Here is a 17,995-nt window from a genome sequence, read left to right on the forward strand (position 1 = left end):
GCAGTCCTACATTGCCCTTTGATTCCTAGCAGAGTGAAACAAGATTTTATTACTGCTATTATAGTTATAAAACCAACTAACTATGGAATTGTGTTGCAGTCACCTAGACAGCTTCTCTTTTGCATTCCCAAAATGCTGCAGATCAACTCAATTAACAATTTCAAAACTAAGATTGATAATATTTTTGTTAGGTGGGAGTACTGAGAGTTAGAGAGCCAAGGTGGGTAGATGGAGCTAATACAAATGACCCATGATCTAACTAACTAAATGGTGGAACAGGCTCAAGGGGTTGAATATCTTTCTCCTGTTGCCACCACCTTCTCAAGGGCAATTAGGGATGGGCAATAAATGCTGGCCCAGCTGGCAGCGCCCACATCCCATGAATGAATAATTTAAAAAAATAAATATATGGATGCATGAGCAAATTAAAGAAAGAAAAGCACATTGCTGAATCAAGATAACTCTTTTCTCGCTCTTCAGAACATCAAGCCCAAAGCAAAAATGTATTGCGAGCCTGTTCTTGTTCGAAGCCTACTGCCTTATGAATGAGTCAAACTGCTTACCTAGATCCTAGCCAGTCCATTTCAAACACAATGGATAGTTGAAAAACACACATGTTGAATATCAGAAATTGACCTTTATTCTTGTACTAATCAATTGCTTTACATTTGATACAAAGTAACATTCTTCTTTCAGCACAGAGGAAAAAAACATCAGTACCTGTTTGCTCTGTACCATCTCTGTCACACTTTGACTGTGCCCTGCAACAACTTACACTGGCAGTAGGTGTGTAGGGAGCAAGTCAACAGATCAGTGGGTTTGGATTTTCATATTGAGCCAAAACAAAAATTCCAACAGTATGACCGGATACTTTGAATGTAAAAGGGAAGCTTCCTCACTGCTAGTTCAAGCTATTACAGAAATAACCAAATTGTTCTACATGTCTGCAGAATGTGAAATCAAATGAATGACCTGACCAAATGCTACTTTCGACCTTAATTCTAATTTAACTACAATTTTTAAAAATCGAATTGTTAAAACTTAGAACAATTTTTTGCTCTTTGAAACAGTATGCAAGAAAACATCCCTTTTCATCATAGAATGCAAAAATAAGCAATTTCGTTGAATGTATGAAAGGCTATCATGCACCAGGCAATTAGTGAAATGTAAGGAAATTGTGTTTCTTTAATGATTCAGTTGCATTGAAGTGTGTAGGTACAGTAGAGGACTACTTCAAAAACATGACACAAACTGGAGGACCAAAAGCAATCCCGTGTTAGGCACACAGGATTCACAAGTGCAACGTGAAAACAGAGGACATAAATGTTGACAATTTGGCACAATATATGGGGGTGTGGGGTGGGGGGAGGGGAGGGGCAGGGTTTGGTGGTAGGAGGAGAAAAACATAACATAAGCATTGCATTGCAGATTCAATGACCAATTTCCAAACAGTGGCAACACTACAATTATTTACTGTGCCTCATTACTACATTTACTTAGACAAACCTCCAAGCAAGGGAAATCATTTTTCAAAGTTAAATAAATCTATCTGACTCGCTACACACTCTGAATTTTACTTTTCTTTAAAAAAAAACTGCTCAACATATACTGCAAAATTGCACCAAGACGAGTTTCTTCAATATTTACAGCTTTTAGAAAGTGTCATATCAGCATGCCAGGCCTAGCTAATAGCTCATTACCCCTTGCTACATATCATTAGGCCCAACAATTAATGTATTAGTTTATACAATATGATCAGATACATTATGTTGTTTAAATATCAAGATCCATGCAGAAAAATATATCTTCGACAGACAAAAAGAAAACAAAAATGCAGTGGTCTGCCCTTTACAGGAGTGCACAAAAAATCAGAATTCACTCCAAACAGTACCAATCACAATACCTTTTCCCAACTACATGATCACTCTACACCAATTTTATTAGGTTTAACCTGCCAGTAGAATCACAGGGCACTATCATGTAACCAGGTAAACAAGTCCGTACACGTGCACAAACTTCACCCCATTCAGAAGAGTTGCTTTATCCAAAAAACAAAGAAAAAGAAATAGGATATAAACATTCAAGTAAACATTTAAAACAAATACTCAGGAAATATTACTTGTAAACGTGTGTTTCTAAGTTTTAGTTGCAGCATCACTTTTTCCAACTTCTATTTTAGGAGGAAGGGGGAAGAGAAGGTGGAATAAAATATATATATATTTTAAAATTAGTCCTGAATATATCCAATTTGAAGGGTATTTTTTAACATTGCAGGAGTACAGTAGATGCCAGGACAATGTGTAGTAGCCTATTTAACAGCGTTTGTCCAACACCATCAGGCTGAGATTTTTTTCGGTTCACTATAAATCTCTTCAGCATACTGCCCATTCCGTCTAATCTGCAGTCTGCAGACTGTTTTAATGTGTACTCAATACAGAAATCATCAGCTTCAGAACCTTTACAGGTGCATTTGTCAGTTTGAGCTGCCCAAGTGGGGTCCTAGAGAGTTCCAGCTGGAATCCACAGGACTTTGTTTTGTTCTTGATCAACAATTGTCATGATCTGGGTGCAAATGTAGGGCAGGCTGCCTCCCTGGACAATACCTGTAAAAAGATAGAGGATGATTAATAGTTAGAAAGAGACTGTCCGTCTTGTAGGGTTTTCTTTGATCTAAAAAAGTACAAAGCAATGATACAAGGTTAGAATTTCTAGAGGTGATCACAAGCACAAAACTATTTCAAAATCTTTACTTTCTGCTGGGTTAGTATAATCCTGCCTTTCACTCAACTTTCCTGCAACACATATTTAAACACAATTTGAGATCTTCCCCATTCATTATTTATATTTCAAAGGAATATGACAATAGAAACTAAATGATGTAAGGAAAACATAACATTTTACAAAGCTATCACAATAGATACATCAATACTAACTGTATTTAAAAGCAAAATAATTATCTAACTTTTTTTAAGCTCCAATGTCCTCCTATTTTTGCCCTCTCCTTCTGAAGGCAATGATTCATCTGGTGCAGCTTGGAAGGTGTCTTACCCGTTTGGCCCTTTTGCCATGCAGGAATCAGTTAGTATATTCAGTCAATTTTACAACCTGAGGCCCAACTGCTGAGCCTGATTCTGCCTTCATCCGGAACTTCACAGAGACACTTTCCAGCAGGTATCGATGGACAGCAAAAGACGCAGAATTCCCCCTCACTAGCCCAAGATAGCCAAGGCCAATTGTAGTGCCCCAACTGGAATGAGTTAGCTGATAAAAGACCAGGGATTCAACATGGGCTATCCCAGTCTAAATGGTTTAGTGCCTCAGGATACAGATCAATCACTGTGCCATAAGGAAGTCTGACTTTAAATATTTCAACTACTTAATGAATTATGTAAAGAGAACACGTGATGAAGAATCAAGCAATATTTTAAATACCTCACGTGTAGCACCAGCTATTAAATTACCCTACTTATAGAATATTAGTCATATCTTAAGGCTTATCATATATCCTGCAGTTTAGCATCAATTCTTTTCCCAGAAGAAGCGAAAGGCAAAAAATAAAAACTTACACAAGTGCAAAGAATATGAATTTACTCCACATAATTCTTATGCTGATCTGTTTTTCTTTTTAATCTGTCTACAATTCCAAGCATCCCATGGGGTAGCCCTGTGTGTATCATTTTAGTTCAGCAGATGTGTCAGAAAATCAAGGGCATTTAACTACAAGATCTTCACAATATTGAAAATATAGAGCTTGTATTACTGACAGCATATTTACAGAACTTTCATAGGCCTTTTTCTCTTCTTGCAAAAATAGATTAAATCCATTAAAACAAACATTTTCATATGGAGCAAACATATTGTAATGAATGCTCATTGTTACATCTGAAAACTTTGAAGACCAGAAAGTGGAAGTATAGTTAAGCAGTGTAATGTTGTAGTATCAAGACATTGTGCTTGAGAACAGATCTAATTCTCTACTTCCTCCTCATGATATTGAACGGCTTATCATAGTTTGGCATAGTAAATCACATCAAGTCTGTTCAGTGTGAAATTACTTTCAACATTACCACATTACATATCTGTGCAGAAAAACTATTAAACAACTTAAGGCTATGCATCCTTGAATTACTACTGTGCCCTTTGCCTGCTTTCATTTCTAACCACTGAAATCAATATGAACCATTATTGATTAAACATCTGATACCTGCAATCTCAAAGGCAATTTTAGATTCAAAATACATATTCTAAAGCTGTTTAATGTAGTTGGGAATGCACAGCAGAGTGGCATTGGGCACTGCCATCTAGTGTTATCACACTGTTAGTGCACAGATAAAGCAGTCAGCAAATCAAAAGTGCTCCTGGAACAGCAGCAGAAAAAGGAGAAATGAAACAACAACATTTAATGTTTTAGAACCAAGTTCAACCCTTGCATTGGACTATGCCACATGCAAAAATTAAGCTGGTGCATGGATCTGTGTTGAGTTGTTGCTTAAATAAAGTTTCATACTAAAATGCAGCATGAAACTAATCAACGAGGGCCTTACATTTTCCAATAATTCTTCATGTGAGGAGGACAGGATATTTCACTTAGCTTTTTCCCATTTCGTTTATAGAAACTACATAACCTCACTGTACTGGAAAAAACAAATGTCCTTATTTCAATAATGTTAGCATACAAAAACAAGATTAATGGAGATTTTAAAGTCTAAATAATCTGAACCATTCTTGCACACCAATTATTTCTAGTGAAACCTGTAACTCCATTTTATTTAATCTTTCCTTGAACAATGGTTCGCCCTGTGATAATGATCTAATATGGATTTCTATTCATCTTTAGTTACAGATTAAGGATGAACCTGAATATTAGATCTTGTCAAGTATAAAGCATTTTAACTGAATGCTAGAAAGGATTCAAATTGTTCAAATGAATGAAATAATCAGTAGGCAGAATTGAGATCAAGTGTTGTTGGCTATTTAGTAAATAGGGGTCAGGTCACAGTTTCAAACTATGCAATAACTAATCTCCACTTGGGAGTCCTTGAATTTGGGGCATTAACTGGTATTGAATTCTTCATTGCAAAATATTTTGGTATTATTGAATTTTAATGTCATACAGAAGACTTCAACATGCATGGAATTAAATGAGGTTTATATGTGTCCCAACAAGTTTTTGAGCTTTGTCAAACACCATACTGACATGAAGTCTCCTTGAATGAATACCTGATTAGGTACATTAGTGCTTATGATTGCCAGATAAAAGTTAACAAACCAGTAGTCTTACATTTAGATAAACACCTCCCCTTCAATGTAAAGGTTAGAATGCGAGTTATAAGTCTACCTTAACAGTTGCAGTCTAACACAGCAGATCCTTACCTGTGAAAAACTTAGTGTACTCCTGTTCAATTTTCTGAGCAGCCTCAAACTGTTCCTTGGAATGTTTTTTTTGCGTACCTTTATCCCGCAGAAAGATCGGGTCCTTTTGCTCTCTGTAAATGCAATGCAACCATTACAGTTTAATGAAACCAATGTAATTGAATTCTTAAAAAGGACTAGAACATACACGTGTTCTTACAATCAATCAATATTTAAATTATCAGTGTCTTGTATAAAATACATCAATATTAATTTGACATACCTTTGTAATTTTCTGTGGTATACTTTACTTACAGAAAACAATAATGAACAGCACAATATACTGTAATATAAACAGAAAACATTGGAAATACTCAGCAGGTCAGGCAACATTTGTGGAGGGAGAAACTGAGTTACTATTGCAGTCAATGACCTTTCTTCTGAATTAATGCTGCCTGACCTGCTGTTGTCCAATTTTGCACTGTTTACTCTACAAACAAAAATTTAGGCATAAAACAGCACTGCACTATTTAAAAGAAAAGTAAATTATGCAGAAACTAGAAAATACTGAAGCTGATTCAACTTCTTTGTCAGAAGGAAATTAGCCACTTACTTCATGGCTTGACCATGTCTAAGACATAAACTTGTGTAATGCTGGTATTGGAATATTGCCTTTGGATCCCATTAAATTATCAACTTAAGTGATTCTCTATTTTCCCCCCTCCCCTTTTCTAAGAATTCCAACAACCCTATCTTAGTTGAGAGGGCAGATCAGTAATCTCTGCCCCCAAAGTTTAACTGCTTAATAAATGCAAGTGAACATAACATAGCTGGTTGACCCTACAATCTCCATTTATCTTCTTAGAAGGAGAAGTTTGACTCCTAGATCACATGGTTGAGATAGGGTGCTTATAGTGTGGGAAAATATAACCTCAGGACCTACCATTCTATGCATTTTTATTAGTTTCATCATTAATATATTTTAAGATACACAACATTTTGCTATTGACAAATTCAAAATTTACTGCCTTGTAATTCACTGTCAATCACCACTGTTACATTACACTATCGCCACAAGTCTGCACTGACCCTTAAGAACAAACCAAAACAAACAGGAATTGACATGCTTTGTACATCAAGAAGAATGCACGTTACTCAACTTCAGAAATGGACACAAACATCTCAATTTGGATCTGAACAATGCTTTTTGCTGATTCTGTTTGTTTTTAAACTTGTACTTTCTTCAATGAAGAGGTCTTGGAGTGCAGTGGTAGTGTCTCTACTTGTGGGCCAGAGGCTCTGGGTTCAAGTCCCGCTTTAGGGCTTGATGGATATGGAAGGTGTATGCATAACCTGGCCAAACAGTTTGGTTATCAGCCTGTAACTCCTTCCAATAGCCTGATGGCTGGTGGTAAAGAATGGGACCGTTTCCTGGTCAGCCTAACTGCAGAAGGCAATGGCAAATCACAACCAAGCATAACCATGGACCAAACCAATGGAAGTCTATGGTCGCCATTGACCTCTTAGGGCATGGGGGAGGACTTTCTTCAACAGCAACCAATTACTGAGACTCTTTAAAGTGCAGCTCTGTTTATTCTACAGTCTTATTAGTGATCTACAAAGAAAAGCTACCTATTCATTATGCTTTAAATAATTTACTCTACTCACTTGATTTGCTTCAAGTTTTTGTACCGTATGAATATGACAATTGGATAGATGTGAATTCGGTGTAGACGCTCAATGGCATGTGGTGCGATATCAAGCAAGCAGTGGCAGTCCTATGAATAAAGTCAAAAACAAATTAAGGAAACCAAACATAATGGTAGACACTCATATTTTATAAGTAGAACTACTATCTGCGTAAGTGTCAGCCTTGGCTCAGTCAGAAAGTCACAGGTTGAAACCTCACTCTACAGACCTGAACACACAATCTAGGTTGACATTTCAGTGCAATACTGAGGGAGTGCTACACTTTCATCTTTCAATTCATTTGTTAAACTGAGGTCCCATCTGTCCTTTGAGCTAGATGCAAAGAATTCCAAGGCATTTCTTAAAAAAGAGCAGGGGTGTTCTGCTGGTGACCTGACCAACATTTACGCCTCAACTGACACCACTAAAGTAGATACTTCTACTGTTGGTCACCCCCAACACCTCAACCCCCTCCCACAGCACCTTCCCCTGCAATCGCAGAAGGTGCTACATCTGCCCCTTTACTTCCCCCCTCCTCACCATCCAAGGGCCCAAACACTCCTTTCAAGTGAAGCAGTGCTTCACTTGCACTTCCCTCAATTTGGTCCACTGCATTCGCTGCTCTCAATGTGGTCTCCTCTATATTGGAGAGGCCAAACGTAGACTTGCAAGCATGACCCAGACCTTCCTGTCGCTTGCTATTTAAACACACCACCCTGCTCTATTGCCCACATGTCCGTCCTTGGCCTGCTGCAATGCCCCAGTGAAGCTTAACACAAACTGGAGGAATAGCACCTCATCTTCGATTAGGCACTTTACAGCCTTCCAGACTTAACATTGAGTTCAACAACTTCAGATAATGAACTCTCTCCTCCATCTCATCCCTTTTTGATCTTCTTATTTCAAATATTTATTTTATTATTTTTATATATATATATTTTTCCCCACCTATTTTTATTATTTTAAAAATTTATTTCCATTCGTTGTTTTATCCCCACCTTTTAGCCTATTTTGATCCTTTTTCCCACACTGTCCCCTCCCCCAACTAGGGCCATCTGTCACTTGCTCATTCTGCTTTCTACTCTTAATGTCATTATTAGTACCTCCTTTAGCCAGTATCACCACCATCAACACCCCTTTGACCTTTTGTTTATGACATCTTTTGTAATCTCTCCTTTGCCTCCACCTATCACTGGCCTTCTATCCAGCTTCACCTGTCCCACCTCCCTTAAACTGTATATATTTCACCACATTTTTACTTCTCCTTAGTTCTGAAGAAGAGTCCTATGGACTCGAAACTGTCTTTCTCTCCACAGATGCTCAGACCTGAATTTTTCCAGCAATTTTTGTGTTTGTTTTGGATTTCTGCAGTATGTTTCAGCAACTGCAGTATTTTGCTTTTATCACTAAAGTAGATTATCTGGTCAATAACCACTGCCGTTCGCAGGACTATGCTGCGTGCCACATTTACCTATAATGAAGTGCTTTGGGACATCCTGAGGATGTGAAAGGTGCTACATAAATGCACATGCTTACTTTTTTTCATATCTTGAAGCAATTTAAAACATAGCTGCAATTTCATTGTTCTTAAATTTTGGAAAAGCTTGGTCACAGATGTTGAACACAGGACAATGCAGAGTTTGGAGCGTAGATCAAACTTATTAAAGCACTAAGACATAGAGATGGCTCTGAATTGTTCTTTTTACAGTCGAACATGTTATAGTGAAAAGTTGAGGAACAATGATCTGATCACAAAGAAGTGATACTGCAGACCAAATAATATATGCAGCAGCCACATCACAACTTCACTACAAGGAGCCATCATATTTTCGCTTGTACACATTTTAATGGTCTTGCAAGACAAGCGTTCCCTATCTAACATATAACTATTGTGTGTGAGCTTTCTGCACAGTGGAATGTTAGGTCCAAAGCATTATGAGAGTTATCAACTAGCAGTCAAATCTTCTGTGCTTTCAAAGACCTCATTCCCAATCTTATCAGAGAAGATTTCATTTAAAGAAATAAAATAACATTAAAAAGTTTGCTTTACTCCCCCATTCCTATTTGATAGCAGACTGATTTAATTCTGTAGCACACGGAAAGGTGGTGGTTGCCCGATAATTCAAAACTGCACTAGGTGTAGGAACTGGGGTCAAACAGTATATTGACTTGATATAAAGAGACAGGGCTTCCCAAGTGCAGCTATACATTGCATTGTCACATCAATTTGGGGGTTTCTCTAAACTTTTGCTCATAACATATGCATTTTTTTTCATGTGCTTATTGCTTTAGGCCAAGGACAATAAAATTTCGGGGCTTGAGAAATACCTGAACCAAAAACTCAAATACAAAGCTTTCTTCAAACTTGGTACATAAGCAAATAAACATCTGGAAAAGAGGATCTGGGTTTCTTTATTCATTCATGGGGTGAGGGCTTCGCTGGCTGGGCCAGTATTTATTGCCCATTCCTAGATGCCCATGAGAAGGTGATGGTGAGCTGCCTCCTTGAACCACTGCAGTCCTTGTGGTGTAGGAACAGTGCTATTAGGAAGAGAGTTCCAGGATTTTGACCCAGTGATAGTGAAGGAACGGAGATATACTTCCAAGTCAGGATGGTGAGTGACTTGGTGGGGAGCTTCCAGTTGGTGGTAATCCCATCTATCGGCTGTCCTTGTCCTTCTAGATAGTAGTGGTTGTGGGTTTGGAAGCTGCTGTTGAAGGAGCCATGGTGAATTCCTGCAATGCATCTTGTAGATGGTACACACTGCTGCTACTGTGCATCGGTGGTGGAGGGAGTGAATATTTGTGGATGTGGTGCCAATCAAGCCGGCTGCTTTGTCCTGGATGGTGTCAAGCTTCTTGAGTGTTGTGGGAGCTGCACTCATCCAAGCAAGTGGGGAGTATTCGAACACACTCCTGACTTGTGCCTTGTAGATGGTGGACAGGGTTTGGGGAGTCAGGTGGTGAGTTACTCGTCACAGGAATCCTAGCCTCTGACCTGCTCTTATGGCCACAGTATTCATATGGCTAGTCCAGTTCAGTTTCTAGTCAATGGTAACCCCCAGGATGTTGATTATGGGGGATTCGGTGATGGTAATGCCATTGAACATCAAGTGGCGGTGGTTAGATTCTTGCTTGTTGGAGATGGGAATGGCAGTTTTGCGGCGTGAATATTACTTGCCACTTGTCAGCCCAAGCCTGGATATTGTCCAGGTCTTGCTGCATTTGGACATGGACTGCTTCAGTATCTGAGGAGTCACAAATGATGCTGAATATTGTACAATCAGTGAACATCCCTACTTCTGATCTTATGTTGGAAGGAAGGTCATTGATGAAACAGCTGAAGTTGATTGGGCAGAGGACACTACCCTGAGGAACTCATGCAGTGATGTACTGGAGCTGAGATCATTAACTTCCAACAACCACAAACATCTTCCTTTGTGCTAGGTATGCCTCCTATGTATGAATTGATGCTGTCATTATAGTTCTTCTTTGCTAAATCTTCGGTGGAATAGCATTAAAAAACTGTGAGTGATGACAATTGTTGAAGACATAGCTGAAAAAGATGTGTTCCCCTCCTAGCCAACTATTTGCCAAGTTGCACTTTTATCTTGAACAGGAATTGCTCAGAATATTGAAGATCAAAGTTGGAAGAGAAAGGGGAAACCAAAGTTAACATGAGGTTTGGTAAAATAAAGTTGATGAAAAAGGAGATTTCACTAAATGGAAAGGGTTTATAGAGCCTACAACTAACATCCTTTGGATCATAATTCTGATGCAGCAATGTGATTCAACGCTACACATCATACCTTGATATGCCATGTTTTTAGGAACAATCTGCCTTCCATTTATAACAACACTTATGCACACTCCTAACAAGTGGCTAAGCTTTATCACTGGCTCATGTTCTGCCAGGACAGTGTTTTCAACCTCTTCCGTATGGAGACTTGCCTGCAAGTATTGTTACACTCCTGGGGACACCTTGCAAATACTGATAGACATTCAGGAGTCCATTATCATAACTTCCAAAGACACTGGCGTAATTGTGTAAAATGCTATGAGTAAAGAACAATACAAATAATGTGCTAATACATCAACCTTTGTGCTCGTGAATATCTCAAGGCATACTTTACCTCAGTTTCCTATGCACCTAAGTAAACAGAGGGCTTTTAGTCTCTTAAGGGCATGGGTGCAGGAGTACTAATGTCTTCATCATAATCCATGATTCAAACACATTTAATCTTGCTATTGGGATTAGAATCAATCTAGATTGCCATGGCATTTACAACTTTTGAAATGCTATAACTGATGTTGAACTGATAATATACATTGTGACGCCAACGTGAAGTATAAATGATCAAACTAAATCGTAGAAATTAATAGAGAGGGGAGAGAACACCTTCTCGGTTATTTCTTTAATGGAGGCAACAGTTGTGACATCAAAATGGCCACTCCTCCTCTTGTAATCAATGAAGAGATAGTCTGCCACTCCTCGTTCAATGGCCTGCTGGGAAGCCTTCATAACCTCTGAACAGAAAAATGGAAACACAAATTAGCATGTGGAGCAGCTCTGTCTTCAAACAGATTTCATTTTATCTGACTATCTAATAACAAACTGCTCATCATAAAACGTAATCTAGTCTTCAACGAACAATGAAGCTTCACTAACCTCTGAATGCTACCTCTAATGGGACAGCAAAGCTAACAAGAAAAATTCAGGTGTAAAAAATGTTGTTATTCCTTCAAAAGAATACTCCAATTCAAGCAACTGCCAGGGTAATAAATAAAACTGAATGTTGAAAAGTTGAAATAAAGAAACAAGTGTGCAAAAAGTCAAGCAATATCTTTTTTCTAAGCTTGTGGCAGCCCACAAATTCCCAGAGCAACGTGTCATTTTGGAATTTTAACTCTCAACTTTGGGGTTAATAGTCAACAGCATAACCACTGTACTATAGTACCAGTTAGTTCTCATGAAAGATTATCACTGAAATACTAACATAACTTTATTTTTCAAATGCCAGAACCTCCTGTGCATTTCCTGTTTTTAGTCTAAGTTAATATGTACTTCAAACTGCAGACTGACTCCTGATTTCATGTGGTAAATGAAATTGCAGTCAAATTATATGTTCAAGACTTTTGCAAACAGCGGACAAATCAGTCGATTTAAAGAAAAACACACTTTGAAATGATTTAAATGCTAGTAGAAAACTGTAGCAATTTGCCAAAGCTTCTTCAACAGCACCTTCCAAACCTGCGACTTCTACCGACTAGAAAGTCAGTATGGGAACACCACCAACTCAAAGTTCTCCTTCAAATCTCACACCATCTTGACTTGGAAATACATCCTTGGGTCAAACCCTGGGGCGCCCCACCCAACTAACAGCAGTGTGGCAATACATTCATCACATAGACTGCAGTGGTTCAAGAAGTGGTTCACCATCACACCACTTTCATTTGCAGATTGGTGGTCCGAGTACAAGAACAAAGTAAAAAGACCACTTAAAATTGGAGTAAGATCTATTATGAACAGTAACTGATTAAAAAAAGAATAAATCCAAGTGTATATTCTAACCTCGTGGTTAGAGGATAGCATTTCATCTACACCCTTACTGTTTATGAAAACATCCCGAGTCTCCTTTTAATTAGACTAACGTCTTGCAATAAATCCCAAGTGTCCACTCATTCTCTATATAACTCCTTTGTGACAATATTTCTACCTGACTAGCCTAACTATGAGCTTTACCTGTACAGTAAAGCCTCCAGTTATATGAATACTGTAATGTCTCACATGTATTCTTCACTAAAGTAAATAATGAACTATAATGAAGGTCCTTAACGGGATTCTTCAGAGTTTTTAAAAAAATGGGCTGAACCACGTTGACAAGATAAACTCATTGAAAGAGGCTCAACCTCTGGTTTCTGATGCAAGGATACATCATGAAACGTTAACTCTGTTTCTCTCCTCATAGATGCAGCAAGACTTGCTGAGCATTTCCGACATTTCGTTTTTATTTCAACCTCTGGTAATGTCACTGTACCTCAACAGTTTTTTCCCCCTCCAATTGTTGCAGAAAAGAGCACATTTTCAATGAAGTAATGCCACCATTTTTTGAAGTATGATTAAGAACTACAAACAGAAACATTTTAATGGCAGATGAGGTACTTAATTGCAGATGATTCTTAATTTTCTCCTACAAGGAGAAACACGGAGTAATTATAAAGAATCGCCGATATTCAGATAAATCTCCAAAATAAACCAAAGAACCACAAGAACATATTTGAAAATTAAATCAAATCTGTTGATTTACACTTACCTAGTGGACATCTGCAGAACTTTCCAGAGGAATCTTTAACCAACATGTCCTTCACAGCATCCACTAATGGTCCCAGGATAAGCACGGGCCTCGGCGAGATGCATTCTATCTTCTGCACTCTTTGATAAGCCAAACTTCCGCAATCTAGCAGTGAAAATAAATTCCAATATGCACAGTTTTAAAACATCTAAAATAGCAGCGATAACTGACAAATCAGAGCTGTATTTAGTAAATGAAGCAGACTGGTGGTCCTAGTACAAGAACAAAGTAAAAAGACTTCTTAAGATTGAAGCAAGATCTATTATGAACAGTAACTTGACCAGAATCCCGTGGCAAATAATGTAATAATCTTACAGCTTTAAAATTCACCTCAGTGCTCTCCATTTAATACATTAGGGTAGCATGGCAACCAACATTTCCTCAGAAGTTAGGCTTTCCCAATCTTCTTTTCGCATTAACCACAGTTAAAGCCTAGGGTTGGTTGTTTGAGTAGAATCATCTCTTGATAAAAATTTAACAAAACCAATACCTTCCAACAAAGGAATAGAATCAGTGCTTATGGCATCAAGGGCCAACACCTCTTTTCCATCTTTTGAATTATTCCTTTTATGTTTTTGCTTTCGTCGAAAGAATGATCTTCGGGCCGCTGCTGACAGAGTCTTCACCGAGCCATTTTCATCCTTGACCTCTGACATACTATGTCTTCTGCAAAATTCCTGATCCATCCTGCCAGAAAACAATTTATCAGTATGCCACGGTTAAAAAATAAAACGAGGACTCTAAATAGCAAGGAAGTGAGTCCGCAGTGGCACACAACCTAAGAGTTCTTTCTGACATATAATCTCTGCTCCCGTATAGGCAAATGAAGCAGCCGATTTGAGCACAATAAGGTGTCACAAATCACAATGAGACAAATGGATAGTTAATCTATTGTCATCCTGTCAATGAGGGTAAGAGTAGGTCAGGGTACTACAAAACTTGTCAACTCCTTTTTTAAAAAAAAGGGCCACAAAATCTCTCTTGTCCAGCTGTGCTGACAAACAGGGCCTCATTTTAACATCTTATCTGAGAGGTGGTGCCTTTGACATTGCAACATTAAGTAATTACTGAAATGAACTGTCAGCCTAGAGGATGTGCTCAAGTCCTGGATTACAGTTTGAACACAAGACCTACTGATTCAGAGGTATGCATGCGCTACAAAATGACGTAAGTTTCTACTTAATTTTGTAGAATGCACAAAAAAGTGACAGTCTATTATCACTAGAATCATATTAAAGATCATAACCTTAAAATCAATAATGAACAAAGGAGTAAAAATCCTAAGTGAACAAACGCAAAATAACAGCAATTCTGAAAAATTCTGGTATTACAGGTCATCATTACTGAAGCCTTTAACAATAGTGAGATAATCCCTGGCACTGTCTTTCACTCTGAAGAATCACTGGAGAGCAAGACCCTTGCTATAACCTTACTCATCTTTAAATTCTGGATATGGTGATAAAGTAATCTGTACTCTTTGCCAGAAGGAAGCAGTCACCTCCCTATTGGTGCCACTTTCTGTAGGCAATGCAAAATTTCCATCATAAGCCATTCATCACAATATTCCACTGGAGTTTTACCTCTGGGTGTTTAGGATGTGCACATGAAAAGTCACCATGACGTTGTAGGTTGGTGTTGCTATATGTTCATTCCTGTGTCCTACTAAACCTCAGGGTCTATGTGTAATTTTGTGTCATATAATATTGTGCCTGATGCTAAACTGAAAATGGCAAGTGGGAAACATTTGGTACAGCATGCCCACAGACCAAACAATTCATCTTTCTGCAATTCAATCAGTAGAAAAGACACAGGCTTCCCACCATATCCCGGCAAGCTTTCTGAATTAGCAGAAATCACCATGCAGACGGGCCATGTAACTCAAGCCATAAATGAACTTTGTTCAAAACCAACAATGCAAATAATGCCAAATCATCTCTTTCAACAGGAATTTTAAAGTCCAGACAACATGTGTATTTTTGTCATTCTACAAGATGATGAGAACTCTGTTTAGAAATTCAGGTTTCAATCTTTTACCTACTTGTCAAGTAACAAATTCATACAGAAAAGTACAATGCAGAAAATGATACAAATTGAAACTGACTGGGCCATAGGATCCATTCTACTCAGTTAGGAAACTTTTTTTGTTGGGTGACTCAAAGCAACAGACCTGAAAACATGAGGAATTCAATGTACTGTAGCTAAAGCTTTATTTACTACAATGTCACAACAGCAATGAGACAAATGTTCACACTTTCCATTTTTTGATGTGCTGATTGAGAGAGGAATGTTTTTAAAAAAACTGCAATGGGAGCTCCTACAAATGAACAGACAGAACCTTGGTTTAATTTCTCATTTAAAATACAGCAATTCCAACAGTGCAGCACTCTGCCTAATTGTCAGTCTAGGCTATAAGATGACTCCTGAAGGAACACTTGAACCTTTCGACATGGAAGCAAAAGTGTTGCCACTGATATTTATATAAAAAAAAAAGCAAAATATGGAGAATTTCTCATCTTCTGAGTGCAGTGTTTTATTTTAAACTTATTTATTCACACTCCCTCTCATTCCCTGATATGCTTACATGTATTTGCTGGGGATTTGCCCTCTTTCCAACTTCTGAGCATTTTCATCCAATTGCCAGGCCATCCAGTAACCAAAATTTCCTTGCGGCAGAGTGTCATCAACGTAAAGAATATCATCCTTCTTAAAACTCAAATCATGTTCCATTTCTGCAACTCGATCATAAAGTGCTCTGGAAGAACAAGCAGAGGGAAGTTCCGTGCAACTCAAACGATTGCTGCCAATCTGTGTTACTCAAACACACTAGTGCTTAGCTTGATGAGTAAAAATTAAAAATGAGCATCAAATTTTCAAAACAAAGTAAAAAACTGAAGACATAAGACAGCTGAAGATAAAATTAGAGCCAAGTAAAACACCACCAATGACACGTGAGCGTACATTTGTATGATGTTAAGTATCAGAAAAATACACAAATTTTCAACATAAAAAAACTGAAATTAACACTGTTGCCTGTGTAAAATTATTGCATTTGTAAAGAACTAACACTAAAGAAATAAAACTGTGACTTAATGACTACTATTTCTGGGTGCTATTTGACAGTCTTATCACAGAATTACTGTTGCTCAGCCCTAATCATTTATATGTATTCAGTTATCATTTTTGCTTGCCCCTGTATCCTACTGAATTTGACCATGAAGTGCTAATTTTTTCCATGTGATGATTATAAGAAACTTTCAGTTGATGATCTCAAATGATACCTGATATAGAATCCATCTCCGGCTTCACCTCTGACCTTGTTGAATTCCTCTATTCTGTACTGAGCCTTCACAGAGATTGCCTCTGCAGGTTTTAGCATTTCGACATAGGCCTGTTCAGCTGTCACATTCCGCATATCAGTGCCATTGTACTGTAATGAAAATGTAACAAAATTATAATCAAGAATTAACATACACTTCATCTACAATCCAGCAAATAGGGTTATAATAAAATTTCCTGTGTATTACTAAAAATGGTGCATAATACTTTCATGGTTCTTGAAACTTCTCTGAAGTTGAAGTTTTTCTTCCCTCTCCATCTCTTTTGTTTCCCTGGGTTGCATACTGTTCCCTTGCTAATGCAGTATGGTAGGGAGTGTGGACTGCCAATCAGCTTGAAGGCCTATATTAATGCTGTTCCTGCTCCAAATTGTCTAAACAGTCACAGTAAGTATACTTTGATGAGGATTTTCAGCAAAAAGTCCAACTTTTGTTTCACTGCAATTTCCAATTCTCTGGTATAATGTTTATCAGATAACGAGTTAAACCCCAAACAAAGGGAAACTTATGCTGCAGGAATATTGTTCCCATCCAGTTTCAATGCACTATTCATTGCTACTGAAAAATACCAAAAGAAATTGGTGAGTAATTCTCTTGGCTGCACAGAATTTGAAATTATTTCCAGTACTGACATGATTTTAAACACATGTAAAACTGTACAGCTGGGACAGGAAGACAATGGGTTAGGAAAACTACAACAGCAATTTGTAAATTGGTGCATAGTAAGACTTCGGCAAATGTGATTTTTTTCTCAGCAAAAACTTTGGAAATCAGATTTTTTCAAGCTATATGGTAAACAGAGGCCAACTATTCTTTCACAGGACATTGCCACAATTACTGCAGTGACCGAAATCAATATATTTGTCATACCTTCTCTAAGGCCTTTATGTTGATCTCACTATAAACAATGACAAACATAAACAAAAGGAAGGTATGAATAGTGCTATAAAAGCTTATAATGCACTAATATTGAGCAATGCCATCTCCATAACTTTACAAATTTTTCATCCAGTTAAATAATCACAGAACTGATAAAAATAAAATATTTAATGCAAAATGAAATTATGACTTTGTTCAGAAATTAATTATCAAAGATGATAATAAATCACTAATACGGAAAGCTTTAAATGTGTGAAAGCCAGCAATGTGAAAATTAATCATTCTAAAGTGCTGGCACACTGTAGTATCAAAGAACCATCTGGCTACCCTACTAGGCGCATACAGAGACAGGTCTAATGTCTGAGTGCAAAGTGAATGAAATAGTTG

At 37.7% G+C, this 17,995-nt stretch overlaps 1 protein-coding gene across 15 annotated transcripts in view; it reads right to left on the bottom strand.

Annotated features, from left to right (window-relative positions):
- Positions 1–620: 620 nt before the first annotated feature.
- The window catches only part of dlg5a (discs, large homolog 5a (Drosophila)), a 180,973-nt gene continuing 163,598 nt past the window's right edge, over positions 621–17,995 (bottom strand). For all 15 annotated transcript variants that reach the window (XM_041176353.1, XM_041176352.1, XM_041176337.1 and 12 more), the window contains 8 exons: positions 16,673–16,821; positions 15,976–16,146; positions 13,885–14,081; positions 13,356–13,499; positions 11,441–11,568; positions 7,021–7,130; positions 5,374–5,486; positions 621–2,603 (listed from right to left, as the gene is read on the bottom strand). In XM_041176353.1, coding sequence (XP_041032287.1) covers positions 2,500–2,603; positions 5,374–5,486; positions 7,021–7,130; positions 11,441–11,568; positions 13,356–13,499; positions 13,885–14,081; positions 15,976–16,146; positions 16,673–16,821 — 1,116 coding nt within the window. In that variant the 3' untranslated portion in view covers positions 621–2,499. The remainder of the gene's footprint in view (positions 2,604–5,373; positions 5,487–7,020; positions 7,131–11,440; positions 11,569–13,355; positions 13,500–13,884; positions 14,082–15,975; positions 16,147–16,672; positions 16,822–17,995) is intronic.

Source organism: Carcharodon carcharias, chromosome 28, assembly GCF_017639515.1.
Source record: "Carcharodon carcharias isolate sCarCar2 chromosome 28, sCarCar2.pri, whole genome shotgun sequence".
NCBI classification, from domain to species: domain Eukaryota; kingdom Metazoa; phylum Chordata; class Chondrichthyes; order Lamniformes; family Lamnidae; genus Carcharodon; species Carcharodon carcharias.